General features: G+C 43.5%; 1 protein-coding gene across 3 annotated transcripts in view; it reads right to left on the reverse strand.

Annotated features, from left to right (window-relative positions):
* The window catches only part of kiaa0513 (KIAA0513 ortholog), a 261,844-nt gene that overhangs the window by 144,047 nt on the left and 94,227 nt on the right, over nucleotides 1-23,570 (reverse strand). For all 3 annotated transcript variants that reach the window (XM_034175730.1, XM_034175729.1, XM_034175731.1), the window contains one exon: nucleotides 6,348-6,421. In XM_034175730.1, coding sequence (XP_034031621.1) covers nucleotides 6,348-6,421 — 74 coding nt within the window. The remainder of the gene's footprint in view (nucleotides 1-6,347; nucleotides 6,422-23,570) is intronic.

The following is a 23,570-nucleotide window of genomic DNA, read 5'->3' on the forward strand; positions in this document are numbered from 1 at the left end:
TCTTTTAATTCATTCATTAGTAATTGGAGCGGGCCGCGGCCTCAATTTTACCTAAATTCTGTGTCTTTTAGTGAAGTTTAGGGCTAGTGGCTGGCGATCACCTTAGTATTTCTGTTTTTCTTGTTGTTTAATGCTGGCAAATTATACAGTATTTTTTGTTTTTCTGATGCCTGATTCTTTTTTTTCTCTCTGTTTAAGGTGCAGCTCCATCCAGAGATGGGAGTTGTATTCGTGTTGGCGATCCTCCTGTCCTGTGCACCAATAGCATTTCTTGTATATTCGTCCATGAATTGTTCTGTGAATTGTTCTGTAATTTATGTTTGTAGCATGGCCCAAGCAGAGGGTCACCCCTTTGAGTCTGGTCTGCTTGAGGTTTCTTCCTCAGAGGGGGTTTTTCCTTACCACTGTTGCTCTGGGGGTTGGTAAGGTTAGACCTTACCTGTGTGAAGCGCTTTGAAGCAACTCTGTTGTGATTTGGCGCTATATAAATGAAAATAAATTGAATTGAATGCATTTCTCCTGTCGTGAACTTTTACGGTACCCATAATGCACTGTGCAAACACCATGCCCACACTAAAATCTTTAAAATTAGTGCAATACTTTGAAACTAAAACATATAGCTGATTATTTTCTCTTTATAAAACTTTAGACGTGAAGTTAATTTAAATAACTTATCCGAAATTAGTTTGGTTAAAATTTTAACCATAAGTTAAAACTGTATGCCTCTGGATGACTTAGCAAGTTAGTAAGGTGTCAAGAGAAATGATTTTTTTTCTACTCTCATTTTGTTTCTTTTCTGTGACCAGTTTTCCTGCAGAGGATAGAGCAGTTTCTCCTGAAACCAGCTCTCCTCTGTTTGTGGAGTATAGAATTATATGTCTACTACAAAACATTTAACAGGTAGGTTCTAAAATATTTGATGTCAGACTTCAAAAATGTTTATTAACTGTTAAAACTTTATTCACTAAGCCTGCAATAATATGTTAGCGGTCTAAAAATTTTCAGACCAAAATTTATCGGAAGATAATTGGTCCACTGATGGTTTTCAAAGTTATCTGAAAAGCTAATCCGAAAATGAAAACATTAGCTTTGATAATTAGCGGTTAGTGGATTAGCAGAACTGTGTCCACCACTGGCGCTCATGCAGGCTGCCTTTGTAGCAAAATACTACAATTCCCGTGGTGTACTGGAAAGATTATCTCATTGGCTAGCAGAAAATATGAGTCATAGGTTTGATATGTCACTGGGTTTGCTGACTGATTGGGCAAAGTCTTCAATGCGAAGTGCCTTGTAGCACACGTGTTACAAATGAGCGTCCACCAGACGAATTTATTGTGGATTTATAGAGCCCGTCCTGACAGTACAATCTGGCCAAAAGATGGACCCAGCGAACTCATCTGCCATCTCAGCCCATGATCTTGCCATCATCAGAGGCATTTTTTCTGAAATTGAATTCTGTTTTGACTGTTATAGAGCCTGCTTTACACTTAAGAAGACATTTGATTATCTCAACCAAGCCCTTGATCTTGTTGAGGCCAATGCTTGGCTGTATGACTTTTTCCAGACCTGGGAAATCTGGATGAGTTTTTGCTGTCGAGCAGCTTCCAGCCTGGATTGGACAGCCTGAAGACCACCTGTCAGCTAGCCTCCCGCTTACTGACAGTGACTCCGAGTGGGAGGACATAGATGACAATGTGTCTTCTGAGGCTGAAGGTCAGGCGCTACAGGACACAGCTCATTTACTGTTCAAAATTCAAGACTTATTTTTTGAATATCAGGACTGCCACAGTCAGCGGAGCAATCACAGTAGTTTTTCAGAGTTGGATCAGATCTTTTGTGCTGAACCTGAACTGTTAACCACATTTCCTGAGTTAAAAGACATTAAATCACAGTTTAAGCAAGGTTCTGTGCCGTCCTGCATCAAGAACCCTATGGACTTTCTTTGTGAATCAGATATTTACAACTCAGGCTCTGACAAACCACTCACCATCACACTGTCCGACACCGCAGTAACTCCAGGTTATGTTTTCCCACTGGCTTCTCCGCAGCCTCCCGCTTCAAATCCAGTTTCATCATCTCCACCTGTTCCAGCTCCACGGCGCTTCATAGCACCAGAATCAACAGAACAGCCCCAGACAAGAGAACTGAGTCCGCCGCTGAGTTCCACGCCAAAATCAGCGTCACCTCTCCCTCCTCTAGTGCCCACTCCACGCTGCATTCACCTCCCCTGCTGCCGGCTCCAATGAGCTCGGCACCCAGAATGACCGAAGCTCCAACGTTCCCTGAACACTTGGCAGTGAAGAGTTCTCCAGAACCATCAATTCCATTTCCACTTCCCCCGTTGGGCGGGGCTGATCATAACTGCGTGCAGCTCATCCCGGTGTATCGCACCATGTTGAGGAGAGGCAGTGTCCTGACCAGGCAGACAAAGCAATGGACAGAGGACTCTGTTGTGTGTCTGCAAGGCTGCTATGACTGCACGGACTGGGAAATATTCAAGGAGTCGTCTGCTGATATTGATGAACTGACTGATGTTGTCAGCAGTTATGTTACTTTTTGTGAAGATTTTGTGATCCCCAAAAAGACAGTTAAAATCTACCCAAATGCTAAACCTTGGGTCTCAAGAGCACTGAAAGTCCTATTCAACAAAAGAAAAAAGGCATTCCGTGAGGGAGATCTCCCAGAGCTAAACAGATTAAAAAGGGAGATCAAATGTGAAATTAGGAGAGCAAAATACAACTACACAGCCAGGATCGAGAAACAATTTAGTCAAAATAAGTTAGGCTCTGCTTGGGATGGCCTAAATACCATTCTAGGGAAAAATAGTAAAAAATCTAAAGTCATCCTGGCTGGGGCCAAATCGGACAAACAACTCGCCCAGGATTTTAATCAGTTCTATAGTAGATTTGATACACTAGATTTTAGTAATGAACTAAACTAAAAAATGATTTGCGCTGTCCTGGTTCTCCACCTTTTGATGAACGTGCCATGATCAGTTTCTTTAAACGCACTAAAGTTAAAAAAAGTCCAGGACCTGACAATATTTGTGGTTGTTTGCTGTCTTCTTGTGCGGAGCAATTAGGCCCTATTTTCTTTTATATTTTTAAACTGTCGCTTGCTCAACAAAAGGTTCCAAAGAACTGAAAACAGAGCATAGTAATACCAGTGGCTAAAAACAAGCATCCCAAAGCTTTAAATGACTTTAGACCGGTAGCCCTAACATCTCTTGTTATGAAGGCATTTGAAAGACTTATGAAACATGAATCGCTTTCACATGTAGAGTCATTACTATGTAGATCTCTTCCAGTTTGCCTATAGAACTGGCTGTGGAGTGGTGGATGCTACTGCCACACTTTTAAATCTTGTTTTTAAACACCATGAAGGCAACAAAGCACAAACTTTTATTTCTTGACTTTTCATCTGCTTTTAATACTATCCAACCTCACATCTTAGTCGACAAACTTGTGAATAATTTTTCTGTAGATTTTAACATTGTTGGTTGGATTTTAGATTTTTAACAGACCGATCACAGAGAGTCAGAGTAAATGGGTGCATGTCAGACACCCTTTTGTCCTCAACGGGATCTCCTCAGGGCTGTGTCCTTTCGCCGCTTCTGTACATATTGTACACTAATGACTGTCAAAGCCATCACGAAAATCATTTTATTTTGAAATTTGCAGACGATACTGTCATTGTTAGTCTCTTACAAAATCACGAGAATAATGGCCCGGTGGTGGAAGATTTTGTAAAGTGGTATGATGAGTCATATTTACAATTAAACGTGGCTAAAACAAAAGATATGTCTGTGGACGTCCGACGACAGCTCACACCAGCTCAGGCTACCTTCATTAAAGGCCAGCAGATGGAGTCTGTGGAAACTTATAAGTATTTGGGGACTGTAATTGACCACAAGCTAAATTTTAATGTTAATACTGACATGTTGTGTAAAAAGGGTCAACAATATCTGTTCTGTCTTCGTAAATTGTCTTATTTTCAAGTGGATAAGACTATTATGATTCTTTTTCACAAATCTTGTATCAATTGCAAATAGCAGCACGCGAACTCGGTGACTCAGCAGAGGCGCATATTGAGCCGGCAGCTACTCTCACCATTCCTCCAGACTGCACAGTTCTCTTCAGGTCCACCAACCAATGTTTCTGTGGGTACCATGACGGTGAGCACGGTCGTCAGTTCGGCAACAGTGCACGCGACGGTGGATATGTCGGCTGAGCAGGCTCCACGGAGTTCCACCACAACAATGATGTCATCAGAACCGCTTGCTCAACTCTCCTTAAAGCTCTCACTACTAGCCACGCCCACGACACCTGTGTCGCTCTCAATGAAGCTCGAGGCAGCAGAATCAACCCCCGCATCAGCATCAGTTAGCTCCACTTCCTCACGCTCTGGGGTGAACACACCAGCGGCGGTTCCAGAGGGAGTCCACGCCCGCACAGTGCTGCTGTCCCAGAGCCTCAGCTGCCTGCTCCAGTATCCGTCCTGCATGCATTCACTGAAGATTGGGTCAGTTAATAACTTTACCATTTTTTTCTGGTTGATGCAAATCTGTTTTCTTGCCTGTGATGTTATAGAACATCTATTGAAAGCACTATGTCAGAATCTGGGACATTTTTCAGGAATGATCCTTATGAAGAAAAAATTGACCATGAATATTATGCAGGGCTGTAGTTGTACTTTCGTCTACGGGTCATCTCCCTCCAGACAATAATAGCATTGGGTGGGAATTAACTCAATTTCTGCAGTGGTTGAGTGCCTGTACAGGATCCCTGCTAAAACTTTCTATTTGAATGCAATCCCGGATCTGTTTGGGCTAAGTTTTTCCTTGCCATGTCACCCGTCCTGACATTGAAGACCGGTTGTTATTCACAGGAAAGATGCGATTGTCATATTTTTACTTTTTCATAGAGTAAAATGGACTTTGATGGATTATAATGACATTACTTTATGGGACATACAACTGGATTATTTTTTTGTGGAGTGTCACGAACCAAATGAGCCCACTTATTGAATTTGAATTTATTAGACACCCATGCAACAAAATTTCACTCATATACAACACAAAACTCAAACAATGGCCGGATTCAATTTGTTTTGGAGGTCCAAAAGACCCGGATAAGGTAAGAACGGAAAATTATGAATTCTAATATGATGACAAATTATTAGTTATTGGCATTTCTGGTAGTTTGTTTGCATAGATGGTCGTTTTGAGATTGCCTGATTCTAAAGAGGTACAAATATGAACGTGCAATATTACAAAATATGCAAAACCCCACCGAGCTCGGGTGGTGGGTGTATACAGGTGATATGCATTCAGCAGCCACTACAGCACTCAAAACTGAAAACTAGCTTAATTGTTTTGTGTTGACGATGCTAAAAAGCACAACGATGCTGAAAAGTAATGTGAATCAGCCAGATACCATTCTCAAATCCATTACCGATCAATTCTTGCAAAATAGCCGTATTAGCATCCGATACGATACTGAGTATTGGCTCGGGACATCCCTAATTCAAACCCCACATATAGTGCAGTGATTTTAATGTATTTTGAAATTCATTAAAATTTTTATTCAAACAAATTAAACCATTTTAACAGTACACAGGAAGTTTTGCTGAGTAAAATTTATTCTGCTAGGATAGTACTTGATCCTAGTCTAAACAGAGTAAATTACACTGTCAGAGTGAATCAGATGACAAAGTAAAACCTCTTAAATCATTCTAAAGTCAGTTTTAAGCAGAAACAAGCCTTTAAATGGTGACGCATTGAAATGTCCGAGGCACAGTGAATGCATCAGTTAACAGCTTGTGCAGCTGTGCTGCTCTGATCGCTTTCTCTGTCTGTTATTATAGAATAATGTTGAATTTATGCGGACAAGACTGTTGTACAAAAGCTTCAGGTAGATGATGTCTGGGGTGTGGTTTTAAAGAGGTACTTATCAGTGAACTGTGGCTGATGACGCAAGCGCAGTGAAGGCAGAGCTGACAGTGGACCGTTCGGTCTGCGACACCATGAATGCAAGTGGTTTTACTCCAATAAGAGTTGATTTCACACTGTTTTGAGTTGATTTAGTTCTGTGATAGAGTAGAATTCACTCTATTCGGACTGGGATCAAATGCTATCCCAGCAGAGTAAATTTTGCACAGCAAAATTTCCTGTGTACAAAGTATTTCCAGAGTGCTGATAAAAAAAATAGCATCACATATGATTTTACTGACTTTATGAAAGAAATATCATGTATGAATACACAAATTCAGTGATAACATGTGATAAAAGAGAAAACACAAAAAATACAAAGGAACAGAAAAGTAGAAATAGAAATAGACAGACTCACTCAAACAGCACGACTGCAAAAGACTGCACCAGTCTGTAAAAGACGGCTTCACTGACGCACTTAGAATGGCAGCGCTGTGAAGAAAATATGTCACAAAACTCAGCACTACACTTTGAAGGCAGCAATAATCATAACACCTTCAGAAATAAGAGTCCACAGGTCAAAGCCTCAGCTCAGGTTAGTTAAGCTTGATTTGCTCGTTTGTTGATTTGATCTAAATAGCCAAATCCAATTTATCTGCCATCAAACAAAATGGATCCTCAAAACTAACAACTAATAATAGCCTACAACCAATATGATTAGATGAATGAATAAATAACAGCAATAATAATAATAATAATAATGAATTCATAAATACACAACACCCATTTTACACAAACACACAGGGTTGTGTACACTATCCATATGTCATGCTTTGGTCCTGTTTGGGGTCCTGTTTTATTCGTCCCCTTTTCTTTTCCTTCCGTTTACCCCGGTCTTGACTTTATTGTTGTTTTTATTTTTGCCACTTGATTATTTTCATTCTTGTTTGGTTCTGATTATTCGTGTTCATGTATTATTCTATGGTCCCTGGTTTGGTTCTTTATTGTATTCTTTGTTCACTCATGTATTGCATTTTCGGTTATTCTCTCGTCTCTGGCTTTATTTTCTGTTTAGCATGTATTTTCGGTTCTATCATTTAATGCTTTTCTTTCAGTATGCTTGAGTCACTAGGTTCATTCTCAGTTATCTTTTATTTTATTATCCCATATGTCTTATTATTCTGATTGTTCAGGTAGTCATGAGTTTTACTTTCTGTTACAATTCAGTTTGTGTTCAGTCTTAGTTTAGTCTACATTTCACATTGTTTGCATTATGCTTTAGTCACAGGTTTATGGTTTATCTTCAGGGTTTCATATCTGATTGTTATTTATTGCATTATCTGTTTATCACTTATTTTGTATTGTCATCGATCATTGCATTTACTTTTATACTTTCTTCAGTGCCAGTTCTAGTCCAGTTTCTATTATTATTATTCATCTCTGAGTTCCCCACTTTGTAGATTAGTCACATTTTTCCCCTTTGTTTTGCTTACTTTTTTTATTGTCTGCTTTCAGCACGTCACATTTTCCGCCATTAGTTTTCGACTCACTTAGCTCCAGGGTTGGGAGGGTTACTTTAAAAATGTATTCCGATACAGTTACTAGTTACCTGTTGAAAAATGTAGTCAGTAATATAATCCAAGTACCATAATATTAAAGTAATGTAATTTGATTACTTTCAATTACTTCTGGATTACTCCAATATCAAATATGTTAATACAGACAAAAGAAACTAAATGTAAATAATCTTGACCACATAGTACAGTTTATTAAGCAAAAATAAATCTGTTTCTTTTACATGGCATGCTCTGTTTTACTTCACATTATGAATTAAGAGCACCACAATATTGTTTTAAACACACCCAGTGTTCACCTGCTAAATTTTCAACAAAAAAATGGCAAACGAAGGATAATGAAAACTCAGGCGTGTGCGGATGAATTTGTAATTAAAAGTGGCTTGCAGAACAATATACAAAACAAAAAAAGTCTGCTACTTGTTCAGTAAACATCTTACTTTAGTCTTTCACATAGCATTCACACCATGTTTAACATATCAGTCCACTTATTGAACTTTCAAAATAAGAACGAAAGCATAATGAAAACCATTAAGTAAATCCTGTCAGTAAGGAGGCGTGGTCGCCATTTTAATTCCGAGCAAGTTAGTGATTTGCGTGCATAGAAGTTCAAGAAACAGGTGGAATATGCCGGAAAGCTGCACATGTTGGCAAAGCCACAAACGGACGAACAAGAGAGACAATATTTCCTTCCATAAGTAAGTGGTTTTGGTTCTTCTTGTCACTTTGTCTGTGATATTTGGATGATAAACAGCTGTATGTCTCCTGTCGTGTCGCCCGATGACACGGACCATTAACTCTTCATTTATGTCTAGTTGATATTTTCCACTGCTAGACCAATGTCTAGTTAAAATACTTGTCGTTAGTGATTAAAATTGTTTGACAAGACTGGGGATTTTTTTTTTAATTTGCACCTTAAAATAAGGAGATTATAATGACCCGCGCTGTGCCGCTCACAGTCACACCCACACAGAGATTTGTACCCACACCACTGACTTCATGAATGAAACTCAGTCAATAAAGGATAATTGTGTAAAAATATAATATATATAAATGTATTGTAATGGTTTTAGGAGCCGCGCTGCGTTGAACAGCAGCTGCAGCAGGACGCCTCAGCCCAGCAGCTTGAACAGCGCAGATCCATGTAACTTTCAAGACTAATATTTGGGAATGTGTGTGTCAGAGTAAGTTTAATACTTTTCTGACATAATTTAATGTAATTTAATTTTTCTGGCTCAATATCCAGGTCAAAATGACATTTTAACACGTATTTTGTGAGCATTTTTCTGAGTGTGTTCAATCGCAGATCTCCATTGAAAATGCATTAGCATCCGTGAACTTCATCAATATTTTGTCTGGTTAGGAAACATCATGTCGCTGTCCATGAAAGGACGTTTTCATTTCAAAGAAAAAAATATATTATATACAGATATCATAAAATGCATTAAAATTGTAATCCTGCGAATTAATCCCAGTTTTTACTAAATATACCTGTAATCTGAATGCGTCTTTTTTTCTGTAGCGGAATACAGTTACCTTTTTTTTTTGTATCCTAATTACGTAACGCCGTTACATGTATTCTGTTACTCCCCAAGCCTGCTTAGCTCTCTGCAGCACATTTTCCTGCCCTCATCCTAACACACCTGTTCCTCATCTGTCAGCCACGCACCCCTTTCCAGATCCTTCGTTGTCACGTGTCTTGTTTTCCTGTTACCGCCTTCCTTATTGATACTGCGTCTCTTCACTCCCACGTTGTTGCGTATGTTGATTATCGCTTACCAGCACTTCGTCTCCATTCCGTTTATGCCAAGCCGTGTTGTGACTCTGCTCTGTTTACCGGATCTTGCTTTTTGCCTCAGCTCTGATAACCCACTTTGCTCGTGTACTGACCCTGCTTGTTTATGACCATGTCCTATGTCTCATCCCTGCCTGGTAGCTTTGCTCCGCAGACTGTCTTCCAGTGTATCGAGTCCTAGCTGACATTAAAGAACATTTTACTCATATGTCCTGCTTGAGAGCCTGCATTCGTGTCCAGCCTTTGTCTGTGCCTCGCCGCCGATCAGCCTGATATCACTGCCACAAGTCTTTTTCAAGCAGACAAACCAATTCCAGATACAGACAAAAACACCAAACATCTAACATTTGACATTTTCAATGATACAATTTTGATGGCTAAGTCCAAAAAAGTAGAGAACAAGGATGCATCCATCCATTTTATGAACCAACATATGGGGGATTGAGGCTAAAGTCTGTCTCTGCAGTCACTGGGTGAGAGGTGGGGTTCACCCTAAAGTCAACAGTAGGACGGACACATATAGTAAGGCCCAGTCACACTACTATGGACATAGCAAAAGGACTCGATACGTATTTAAATATTTTGTCAGCTGGCAAATACGTCAGGCTCCCGTGGAGTTGGAGGGGTAAAGCCCCATTTACACATAGACGGTAAGAGCTCCTGGAAGCGTCCCGGAAGAGTTTTTGGCCGTCTTAAGGATCAAACACCGTTGTTAACGCTGGCACTAGGGGGCGTGGCTTAGTTCCGGCTTTACCGGGAATCGTCGAAAAAATTATTCAACATGTCGAATAATTCCGGGAGCGCTCCCGGAGAATTTGCGTGATGACGGAGACAACGCGAACAACGGCGTTTGATACTTTTTAATCGCCGTTTCATCCTGCCCCTTCCTGTAGTGCCGCAGTTTACACCGCCGTAATTGGCAGCCGACGTTGTATCCCTAATCAACGGCGTGTAAAATGGCGATAGAGCCCACATCGGCGTCCTCAAGGGCGTTTTAACCGGCGACAGAGGCAGACAAAACGGCAGCGCTAGCGGACAGTACGCCGTTCTAAACGCCACCTCCCGGTTAACGGTGTTCCAAACGGCCGATAGGCAGCGGTCAGTATAAAAACTCTAGCGCGCTGCATGCAGGCCTCACTCGCGGCCAGCTCCAGAAATTTTTGCAGAGAAGCTCCAGTATGCCTCCTAAAAGAAAATTGGCAGTGGCAAGGACTTACCAAGAGGTCTGGTTCAGAAGCAGAGGGAGGCCTGTGGTGGAGACGGAGCAACACGTTGAGAAGGGGGAAAAGGAAGGAGAAGAAAAGGCTGAGGATGATCTCCCTCCCCCTGCAGTGACAGAGGCATGTATTCCTGCTGCTTCAGCCTATTATACTCTGGGGGCGGTGCCTATATGCAAAAGTTCCTGGAGTAATGCAGGATTTGCCTGGATAAAACCAGCGGTACACAGGGCATTATTGACGGCAGCAGAACACCGCCGTTCTCACGCGCGTCTTAACCTGCGATTGTAAAGGACGTTGCCTGACGTGTGCCGGATGCTACAGCTTCAAAACGCCGCTTTATTCGGCGGATTTAGCGGCATTTTATCCGCGTATTTGCGGCTAGTACGGCGGTCAAAATGCCGGCAAAATGCTCCACCCCTTTCCACCACGAAAACAGCCGGAACTACCGCGAACTTCGGTCTACGTACTACCCGCCAACAAAACCGTCTATGTGTAAACGGGGCTTAAAGGACAGATGACGTTGCATTTCTGCGGACTTCTGCATTGAGCAGAAATATTTTCCCGGTTTACTGACAAATATGCCAGAGACAGCAAGAGAGAGAGAGAGAGAGAGAGACAGACAGACAGACAGAGACAGAGAGAAACAGACAGTCAGAGAGAGACAGAGAGAGACAGAGAGGCAGAGTGACAGAGACAGACAAAGAGAGAGAGAGAGAGACAGAGAGAGAGAGAGAGAGAGAGAGAGAGAGGGAGAGGGAGAGACAAAGAAAGAGACAGCGAAACAGGGACAAAGAGTGACAGAGAGAGAGACAGACAGTGACAGACAGAGCGAGACAGAGTGACAGATAGAGAGAGACAGAGAGAGAGGGGGGACAGAGACAGAGTGACAGAGACAGAGAGAGAGCCCAAGACACAGAGTGACAGAGAGAGAGAGACAGAATTAGAATTTTAAAACACAGCTTTATTCACAACAATTGAGTTTTTTTTTGGGGGGGGGGGGGGGGGGGGGTTTGACAGGCATCAGAAATGGAGCACCAAGCTCCCATTTTGCACCGATGAGAGAATGTTATTTATGCATGTGTCTCTGAAGGTGTCCATGTTATCAGTAAGAGCATAAAACAGGAAGTCCACTCTGATCCGGGCTGCCAAGAATCCCTTCAGCATAAACTCAGGGTCTACTGACCCCTGAGCTAAAACAGTTTTCCGAGTCTTACCAAATGGCCAACTTGGCGAGTTTGGACAAAAAATAAACAAGTCCATAGTAAACAACAACCCAAACCCACGAAACCACCTCCCCAACAACCCAAACAACCCAAACAACCCTGACAACCGGTGACACTGTGCAAAAACATGATGAATAGTTTCCCTAAGTGGACAAAAAGGACAAGCCCCCATCAACCCCTGGATCCAGGTGCGCCAGATACCCATTTGTAGCCAGAAGCCCATGTACAATCCTCCACTGGAGGTCCCCCATGCGTTTGTTGACTGGGGGTTTGTACAGGCTTCGCCAGCACCCCACAGGAGACAAGGCGGCACCAAAAATCTCTGACCACTTCGACGCCGCCAACCCTGCCAAAGAGCCTCAATGTGAAACTTTGACACAGGTAAAATAGAGAGCTTTCTTGCCAATTTCTCAAACTCTCCCAAAACAGTGACCTGCTGCACCCCGCCTCGCTCAGGCCAGGAGAGCTACCAAAGTCATTGAAGAAAAGAGGCTCCTCAAACAGCCACATCCCTGGTGTGCCTACGTTGTCCCTGCGCACAGAGAGGACCTGCCATGCCTGGAGAACTGACTGGTAAAAAGCCGAGCTGCGCGTCCTGATGACGTCCCGCCGATGTAGGAGGAACAGATGTTTGTCATACCCAAGATCAGACTCCCTCCTCAGCAGGACATGTGTTGTATCTTGCCAGCTCAATTCTGAGGTACACAACAGTCTCTGAGCAGCCTGCAACCTGAAGGTCGACACCCGAGCAGAAATGTCCACCAGCCCCTGTTCTCCTCCATGAAGCGGCATGTACAACACGGGAGCTCTGATCCAGTGATGGCCTAACAAGAAAAAGTCCATCAGTAACCACTGCAACTGCTCAATAAGGCCCCGTGGTGGAGGGAGGACAGACAACCTGTGCCAGAGCGCCAAAGTGACCAAGTTATTTGCGACCAGAACCCGCTCCCTGTAGGACATCTGGGGCAGCAACCATTGCCATTTGGACAGTCTGGCACACACCTTCGCCATCAAGCCCTCCCAATTCCTCCAACGATACCCATCCGTCCCCAGAAACTCACCCAGAACTTTCAAACCCTCCAATGGACACCGCAGACCATGTGGCAGACAGGGAGCAGCCCCTTCCTGCCACCTCCCCATCAGGAGAGCCTCACTCTTCTCCCAGTTCACTCTTGCAGAGGTTCCCATCTAATAGAGCCGTAAACTATATAATAACCCATCAACATCCGCCTGATTCGTGACAAAAACCGTGATGTCATCTGCATAAGCACAGAGCACCAGGGGAGAAGATATTTGAAAACCTGGCAAACAAAGCCAGACAGCCTGGCTCTAAGGCAACACAAGAGTGGCTCAATGGCTAAAGAGTATAGCTGACCTGAGATGGGGCAGCCCTGTCTTATACCCCGCATTACGGGGACTGGCAGCCCAACCCTCCCCCAACCTTAGCCAAACATGAAGCCCCATTATACAATACCCCAACAAATGAAATAAACCCCTCACCAAAGCCAAATGCCCTCAAAGTGGAAAACAAAAACCCGCGATGAACCCAATCAAACACCTTCTCCTGATCAAGTGACACAAACCCGCAAACCAAATCCCTAGCATGCACAGATCAAACAAATCCCTCATCAAAGAAAGGTTGTACATAATAGTTCTATCAGGCACACAATAAGACTGGTCCTTGTGAACAATAAAATCCAGGACATTTTTCAACCTGTTTGCCAGTATCTTAGAAAAACATTTATAATCCGCACAGAGAAGTGCAACCGGTCTCCAGTTCTGCAATAGGGTAAGATCTCCTTTCATAGGCAGGAGGGACAGAACACCACGGCGACAAGATATGGGCAAGCAGCCCGTCTCTATGCTCTCCCGCAACATCTCCAGAAAATCAGCACAGAGAAAGCCCCAGAAGTGTTTATAAAAATCCACTGGAAGTCCGTCGATCCCCGGAGCTTTCCCAGATGCCATCTGCCGCACCGCCATTGTCAGTTCATCCAGCGTGATGGGGGAGTCCAAGGCCTCTCGCTCTGAGGCCACCAGGTGGGGGAGATCTCTCAGAAGATCAGCTGCACAGGCCCCGTCACAGTCTACAGCACCGAAGAGAGCCGAGTAGAAGTCCCTATTATGTCTCCGCATCTCTGCCGAATCATTTATCACCCGTCCGTCAGGAAGGCGAAGACAGGTCATCACCTTCTGATGAGAGGTCTTCTTCTCCAGATTGAAGAAGAAGGAACTAGTAGGTGCATCCATGTTCCTGTTGTTCGCAATGAGAGCCCCCACCATCGCCCCTTTCGCCTTCTCATGTACAGGGCACCCAGCTCCGCCCTCTTCCACTGCAGCAGACTGTGCTGGTCGGGAGCTCCAGCTGCATGTAGGTTGGCCTGAATGTTCATAATGTCCTTCTCCAGTGTTGTCATGGCTACCTTGACCCAAGCTGTGGAATAGGAAGTGAACTGTTGACACAAAACCCGAACCTGAGTTTTGCCCCCCCCCCCATGACTCACTGTCCCAAAGTTGAGGCGAAAACAAAACTGCCACTCCAGCACTGATGTTGGAGCCATGGCTCTGATAAAAATGTCCCCTCCACCACTGAGCCCAGTCCACTTCATTATCTGCATCAGAGTGAGTCTCCTGCAGGAACAACACATGCAACCCCTTTTGTTCAAAAAGCTCAGAGACCAAAGCTCTTATCCGGCCATCCCTGCCACCGTTCATGTTCAAAGAGCCCACCTTCAGATACTGCATGTGGACTGAGTGGGGAGAGAACAGAGAGAAAGACAGATAGAGAAGACAGAACACCCGGTGAGACACACTCATACTCTATCTGGTGGATTTATGACCCCTGCGACCTCGCCCCCGCTTGGACAAAGATTCCTTCCCCAAAGCAGTGATATGCTTCCTGAGTCTGTACCGCTTCTTCTCATACAGCAGGTCCAGACCAACGAGCCTCCTCAACACTTTGATTTCACAACTTTCTCCGTGTCGGGAAAATAATCTGCAACTTTAACTGATTTACCAAAGGAATCATCCAGAAAACTGTTGATGTCCTGCAATGTGTACAGAGCACTGCTGTGAGAGAAGGAACCGGTGGTGGACATACTGGAGTCTGAATCATAATCCATATTATCGTCATTAATGCTTTGACTCACTGGGGGTTTGGGGTCCGCAGGGACCGGTGTCTCCCCTTCAGCCCGTTCAACCTGTCCAATGGTGATGGAGGACTCAGCCACAGCAGAAACATCAGCGATGACCACAGAAGGAGAGACAGAAACATCAACTGGACCGACCACAGAACCGTCAGTCACCACAGCATCAGTCAACCCAGAATGTTCAGTTGTCAGGTGATAGCAGTTACACTGACAGCTTCAGTCTCAGAGACACCCTGCTGTGGAGAAACGACCTCCTCCTGCATGCTGGGCCCCTCCCCTGGACCAGACACCGACACCGGGTCTCTGAGCCCTGAGGCCGAAGGCCCCGGAACTGGACTCGGGGCCGCGTTTGTGCGAACACGCAAGACATTTGTGACCGACGTCCCCACGTTCAAAACACTTCATGCTTCTTGAACTGGCATAAACCATGTAAAAAGAGTCTTCATGTTTGACTCTGAAGGACACATCCAGAGTCTGGGTCAGACAGTTCAGGAACATGAACACCTGACGACGGAAGGACTGAACGGTCTTTCTCGGTCCTACAGCCCAGTCCGATTGTCTTAAAACCGCTGGCAAACTTTCTGAACCTCTGCAGCTCCCGACTGAGAGCCCTGTTTGAAACAAATGGAGGAACCCCGGAAATCATGATTTTAGTCGGCGGAGCATAAAAAGGAGAAGCCTGCAGGTAAGAATCATTCAGATAAACCCCACTTTCAACAAGCTGAACAGAGAAACGCTCCTCTGACAGAAAAACCACCACAGTTCTGTTCATCCTGGATGCAAACGTTAAGTTCTCATGTCCGACCTGCTCGCCCACAGCCAGGAGGACATCCTCCACAGACACAGCCGGGTCCAGGACCACCCTCACCCCGTGACGGAGCAAGAGGGCCGGCGGCGGCCTAGACGCCATCCGCGCCAAAACCCGCCGCAAAAAACACACAAAACAACATGCAAACCAGTCAAAACAATAAAAAACAACTAACAAACAAACCGTAAATTAACAAAAACACCGAAAAGGAAGAAAAAAACACCACCTCACCCGAACTGCGTCACACTCTCACCTGCGACCCTCACTTGTGCCCAAACTCCCAGCATGCACCAGAGAGAGAGAGAGAGAGAGACAGACAGAGAGAGAAACAGAGAGCAAGACAGAGAGAGAGAGAGAGAGAGAGAGAGAAAAAGAGTGAGTGTTTGTCTACCGGGGTATGTAAATGCTTCGCCAGCACCCCACAGGATACAACGTCAGCACCAAAAAACTCGGAACACCTCAACGCCGCTAACCCTGCCTGTCTGACACTTTGACACAGGTGTAATAGAGAGCCATTTTACCCATACTCTCAAACTCTCCCAAAGCACATGTCCTGAAAGACAGGAGAGCCCCCTGCTCCTCCTGCAACGCCCCCACAGCAGGTGAGACAGACTGGCAGATGACAACCAGGGTCAGCTCATAAAATAGCCAAGAAACTACAGTACTCAAACTAAATTGTGCTGCCAAAGAGACTGGAATAGTTTCAAGAACGGTCCCCAAACCTTCTCAAATTTACCCTCTTTCTGTTGAAGGGAGAATCTCATTTTCTCCAGTTTTAAACAGGACATAATGTCAGCCAGCCACTGAGTGTGAGTCGGTGGAGAAGCTTCTGTCCACCTGAGCAGGACGGCTCCTCTGGCCAGAAGAGAGGTGAAGGACAGGATGTGTTGTTTGTTCGTATTTAGATTAACTCCTCCCTCTGCGACGCCAAACAGTGCAATCAGAGTGTCAGGGCTCAGATGTGTATCCGGTACACGAGAAAACGTCTGAGCAATTTCCCTCCAGTATTTGTTCAGACATGAGCAGGACCAGAACATGTGTATGAGGGATACTTCAACATGCTTATCTAACACAGTACAGGCTGACATCAGGATACACAGAGGATACTTTCAGTTTAGAGATATGGGCTCTGTGCACCACTTTGAACTGGATCAGACAATGTCTAGCACACAGAGAGCTGGAGCTCACCAGTCTGAGTGTGGAGGTCCAGGAGCCCAGATCCTCCTCCCAGGCAGCTTTGAGTTTGCCTGAAGAGGCACGCTTCAAATTCAATAGTTCACTGTAAATGGATGAAATAACATGTCTTTTGTTGGGGATTAAAGAGAGAACAGTGTGAATAATATTTATGTCTGTTGGGATGGATAAGCTAGAAAAATGAGAAGTGATAAAATGCTGTATTTGAAGATACCTAAAGAAATTTGACTGGGGAAGGCCAAATGTTTCACTTAGTTGTTGAAATGATGCGTCTTATTAAAAAACATGTCCTTGAAGCGTACTATGCTCTTTTTCTGCCATTCTTTAAAAATAGAATCCTGAGATAAGGGTTTGAAATGGTAGTTAGACATGACAGAGCTGTAAAGAGAAAAACAAGGAAGATCAGAACATTTTCGAAATTGTGCCCAGATTTTTAGTGAATGTTTCACAACCGGGTTTGTGATGGTTTTAAGTAACGGAAGCGGGAGCGAGGATCCCAAAAAGGCCAGGGTGGACCATTCCCCACAGCATGACTCCGGTGCCACCCAGTCAGGCCTGCTGTAACAAAATGACCAAATTGCAAGACAGCATAAATTTGCTGCCCAATAATAAGAGCGGAAATTTGGGAGAGTAAGGCCGCCAGTGGCCTTTGTTTTTTGAAGATGAGTCTTACTTAAGCGTGGACGTTTTCCCTGCCATAGATAAGATGAGACGATGGAGTCTAGCTGCACAAAAACGATCCAGGAATAAAAACAGGAATAGTTTGGAAAAGGTACAGAAATTTAGGCAAAGTGACCATCTTGACTGAATTAATGCGGCCTATAAGTGTCATGGAGTGCAGTGACCACTGGGATAAGGCCTGATTAGTATGATTTAGAAGAGACAAAACTTTCTTGATATAAATCTTTATACTGCCTTGTAACTATAAATCCCAGTTGGAAAATTTAGAATTCTCAGTTGTAAAAGGCCAATTTCTGAAGTCCAGATTCTGTGCCAGGGTGTTAACAGGGAAAATTACATTTTTATGTAAGTTTAATTTGTCGCCAGAATGTTTTCCAAAATCCTTGAGCAATGATAAGACAGGGGGCAGTGTGTTAGTCGGATGAGAGAGGAAGAGTAAGAGGTCATCGGCATAAAGCAATACCCGATGCTCCACACCACCTCTCCAAATTCCTGATATTGCGTCATGTCCGTAATGCAATGGCAAGAGATTCAACTGCCAAGTTAAACAGCAGAGGGCTCAGTGGACAGCCCTGACAAGTTCCCCGATGTAGACCGAATGGTTTAGAAATCTGGGAATTGGTGTGAATGGTTGCAATGGGATGTGAATAAAGTAACTGTACCCATGAAATAATATTGTGGCCAAAACCAAACTTGTCAAGAACATGGAACAGGTAGTCCCATTACACTGCCTGCCCTTAATGAACCCAGTCTGGTCTTTAGATAAAAGAGAAGGAAGGATGTTTCCAACCTTTGGGCAAGAACTTGGGCCAAAATTTTGGCATCTGTATTTATGAGAGAGATTGGTCTATAATAGGAAGGAGCATTGAGTGGGATCTCTTCCTTTTTTTCAATGAGAGTAATGCAGGCCTCTGAGAAGGATATTGGAAGGGATCCACATTGAACGTTGAGGCAGTGCCAAGATGGCGCCGTTGTGTCTGGCTGCTCGTCTGCTGCTCTCCAGTTTGTTTGTTATTTTATTGTTTTTAACTCATACTGTTTTTGAATCAGTCACTGCGGGTGTATGATCGACAAGCGCTGCTGGATCTCCAGCCCCCGGTTTGTGGTGCGGAGCGGGTATCGGCGGGTGTACAGAACTTTCCCCCCCCATTTTTATCGGAGGTGTCAGCTTTTCTGTGCTGTGTTCCTGTGCTGCCTTTTGGGAAAAAGCGCAGTCGTCACTGCGGGAGACGAAGTGGCCAACTGGTGAAGCTGAAACACTGTTTAGCCTGCTGTTTGGTGTTTGGACGAGCTGTGCACAGAATTCTGACGGGATTTGTCTTGCCCTGGCAACTTGTGGATCCAGTTAAAGCCTGTGTGGTGCCGCTGGTTGGCTCTGAGGACTGTCGGCCCATCCGTCCTCATCTTCGCCGTTTTGATGTGCGCCAGTGGTGCTCTCGGTACCTGGGCTTGCTTCGCCGGGTTCCAAACAGTCAGACTGTCATCCCCACTAAGGTCCTTACCCTGGGTCTCCTGAACATCAGATCACTGTCCTCAAAATCTTTGTTGATTAATGAGCTAATCATGGATCATCATTTAGATATGATTGACTTATGGGAAACCTGGCTCAAACCCACAACTCTCCTTCCTCAGAATGAGGCCTGTCCACTGGTGTACACATTTAGCCACGTGTCTCGTGGTGTGAAGCAAGGCGGGATGTTGCTTTTATTTATAAATCTTGGTTTTCTTTATTAGGTGTTGGGGGTCACAAATATAATTAGTTTGAGCATCTGACTCACCGATATGTCCATGATGCTAAGTACTGTCAGGGTCATAAAACTGGAGCTCAGCTACAGTGAGAAAAATAAGTATTTGAACACCCTGCAGTTCGCCCACTTAGAAATCATGGAGGGGTCTGAAATTTTCATCTTAGGTGCATGTCCACTATGAGAGACATAATCTAAGAAAAAAAAAAAAAATCCGGAAATCACAATGTATGATTTTTTTTTGAATAATTTATTTGTATGTTACTGCTGCAAATAAGTATTTTAACACCTACCAACCAGCAAGAATTCTGGCTCACACAGACCTGTTATTTTTTTCTTTAAGAAGTCCTCTTATTCTGCACTCTTTACCTGTATTATTGCACCTGTTTGAACTTATCTGTATAAAAGACACCTGTTCACACACTCAATCAATCACACTCCAACCTGTCCACCATAGCCAAGACCAAAGATCTGTCTAAGGACACCAGGGACAAAACTGTTGACCTGCACAAGTCTGGGATGGACTACAGGACAACAGGCAAGCAGCTTGGTAGAAGACAACAACTGTTCTGATTATTTATTAGAAAGTGGAAGAAACACAAGATGACTGTAAAACTCCCTCGGTCTGGGATTCCATGCAAGATTTCACTTTGTGGGGGTAAGGATGATTCTGAGAAAGCTCAGAACTACACAGGAGGAGGTGGTCATGTGATCAGATGAGACCAAAATAGAGCTTTTTGGAATCAACTCCACTTACCATGTTTAGAGGATGAGAACAACCCCAAGAAAACCATCCCAACCGTGAAGCATGGGGTGGAAACATCATACTCTTCTGCAAAGGGGACAGGACGACTGCACTGTACTGAAGGGAGGATGGATGTGTGCGCAAACCTGGTGAAAAACTACAGGAAACGTTTGACCTCTAATTGCCAACAAAGGCTACAGTACCAAAATATTAACATTGATTTTCACACGTGTTCAAATACTTATTTGCAGCAGTAACATACAAATAAATTATTAAAAAAAATCATACATTGTGATTTCCATATATATTTTTTTTTTTAGATTATGTCTCTCACAGTGGACATGCACCAAAGATGAAAATTTCAGACCCCTCCATGATTTCTAAGTGGGAGAACTTGTAAAATCGCAGGGTGTTCAAATACTTATTTTCCTCACTGTATGTTATTTTGTCATTGTTTATAGGCCCCCTGGCCCATACTCTGATTTCTTAGATGAATTTGTTGCGTTCATCTCTAGTTTGTCAACTAGTGCAGATAACATTCTGATTATTGGTGACTTTAACATTCATATAAATAAGCCCTCTGATCCCTTTAGTAAATCACTGATGCAAATTGTGGATGCTTTAGGATTCTAGCAATGCATTCAGGACCCGACACATATTAGTGGAAATACCCTGGATCTGGTTCTTACACGTGGGTTTGCTGTCACCAATATCGACCTCTTGCCTCTCCCATCTATAGTCTCAGACGATTCACTTATCAGGTTTACATTTACGCTGCCGCGTTTAGTGGAACAACAACCTTGTCTACTACTGCGGCGTCATATTAAACGCTCAACTATGACTGAACTTGAGGCTACACAACCTGATATTTTAGCTTCGAGTCTGAAGAATGCAAAATCAGTAGACAGCCTTGCGGATAGCCTAAATTTAGTGCTTAAAACTACATTTGATAAGACTGCGCCTCCTCTTCTCAGGCCACGCCCTCCCAAGGCACGGTCACCTTGGTTCAATGGTTACTTGCGTGACCTCAGGCAGAAGGCTAGAGGTTTGGAATGGAAATGACGTTCCAAATTAGAGGTGTTCCACCTTGTGTGGTGGGATGCTATTTTAGATTATAGGCATGCACTACTGGCCACAAAGCGGGCCTATTACTCTGATTTGATCAGTAAAAACAAACATAACTCAAAGCTCTTGCTTGACACGGTAGCATTTCTTATTCACGGGCAGCCACCTGTTAGTCGTTCTCCCTTTTAAGCGCAGGATACCAACAAAACTGTTTAAGGACCTGTGGTCCACTCTTAGGTCAACTATGCTGGAAATGATCAATCTGTCATTAACCTCTGGATATGTTCCGAAATGTTTTAAATCTGCAGTGATTAAACTTAAGAAATCTAATCTTGACCCTAGTGTATTGAAAAATTACAGGCCGATATCAAATCTATCATTCTATTCCAAAATTTTAGAAAAGGTGGTTTCGCAGACCACCTCACTGAGAATTACCTTTTTGAGCCCCTGCACTCTGCTTTTAGGAAATATCACTCCACAGAGACAGCGCTCACTAAAGTACTGAATGATCTTCTGCGAGCAATGGACTCAGAAACCACTACGGTTTTGGTGTTGTTAGATCTCAGTGCTGCGTTTCGATACCGTTGATCATCATATTTTGCTCGATAGTTTGGATAATCTTTTTGAGATTACTGGAAGTGCCCTTGTGTGGTTGACGTTATATCTGTCCAGTCATTCTCAATGCGTCCTGTATAATGGCACTACCTCTGGCCTTGGTGACATGAGATTTGGGGTTCCACAGGGATCCATTTTAGGCCCCTTGCTTTTCTCCCTGTATGTAGCACCCCTTGGGCGTATACTGCGGAGTTTTGGGATTGCTTTTCATTGATACACTGATGATACTCAGTTGTACCTGCCGATACCTGTGGGAAATCTCACTCCCATAAAATGTCTGGAGGACTGTCTTCTGTCAGTGAGATGTTGGATGTCTACAACCCCTGGCAAAAATTATGGAATCACCGGCCTCGGAGGATGTTCATTCAGTTGTTTAAGTTTGTAGAAAAAAAGCAGATCACAGACATGACACAAAACTAAAGTCATTTCAAAAGGCAACTTTCTGGCTTTAAGAAACACTATAAGAAATCAGGAAAAATAATTGTGGCAGTCAGTAACGGTTACTTTTTTAGACCAAGCAGAGGGAAAAAATATGGAATCACTCAATTCTGAGGAAAAAAACTATGGAATCATGAAAAACAAAAGAACGCTCCAACACATCATTAGTATTTTGTTGCACCACCTCTGGCTTTTATAACAGCTTGCAGTCTCTGAGGCATGGACTTAATGAGTGACAAACAGTACTCTTCATCAATCTGGCTCCAACTTTCTCTGATTGCTGTTGCCAGATCAGCTGTGCAGGTTGGAGCTTTGTCATGGACCATTTTCTTCAACTTCCACCAAAGATTTTCAATTGGATTAAGATCCGGACTATTTGCAGGCCATGACATTGACCCTATGTGTCTTTTTGCAAGGAATGTTTTCACAGTTTTGCGCTATGCCAAGATGCATTATCATCTTGAAAAATGATTTCGTCATCCCCAAACATCCTTTCAATTGATGGGATAAGAAAAGTGTCCAAAATATCAATGTAAACTTGTGCATTTATTGATGATGTAATGACCGCCATCTCCCCAGTGCCTTTACCTGACATGCAGCCCCATATCATCAATGACTGTGGAAATTTACATGTTCTCTTCAGGCAGTCATCTTTATAAATCTCATTGGAACGGCACCAAACAACAGTTCCAGCATCATCACCTTGCCCAATGCAGATTCGAGATTCATCACTGAATATGACTTTCATCCAATCATCCACAGTCCACGATTGCTTTTCCTTAGCCCATTGTAACCTTGTTTTTTCTGTTTAGGTGTTAATGATGGCTTTCGTTTAGCTTTTCTGTATGTAAATCCCATTTCCTTTAGGCGGTTTCTTACAGTTCGGTCACAGACGTTGACTCCAGTTTCCTCCCATTCGTTCCTCATTTGTTTTATTGTGCATTTTTGATTTTTGAGACATATTGCTTTTTCTGTCTTGACGCTTTGATGTCTTCCTTGGTCTACCAGTATGTTTGCCTTTAACAACCTTCCCATGTTGTTTGTATTTGGTACAGAGTTTAGACACAGCTGACTGTGAACAACCAACATCTTTTGCAACACTGCGTGATGATTTACCCTCTTTTAAGAGTTTGATAATCCTCTCCTTTGTTTCAATTGACATCTCTCGTGTTGGAGCCATGATTCATGTCAGTCCACTTGGTGCAACAGCTCTCCAAGGTGTGATCACTCCTTTTTAGATGCAGACTAACAAGCAGATCTGATCTGTTGCAGGTGTTAGTTTTGGGGATGAAAATTTACAGGGTGATTCCATAATTTATTCCTCAGAATTGAGTGAGTCCATATTTTTTTTACCTCTCCTTGGTCTAAAAAAGTAAACATTACTGACTG

Source organism: Thalassophryne amazonica, chromosome 8, assembly GCF_902500255.1.
Source record: "Thalassophryne amazonica chromosome 8, fThaAma1.1, whole genome shotgun sequence".
Lineage (NCBI taxonomy): Eukaryota > Metazoa > Chordata > Actinopteri > Batrachoidiformes > Batrachoididae > Thalassophryne > Thalassophryne amazonica.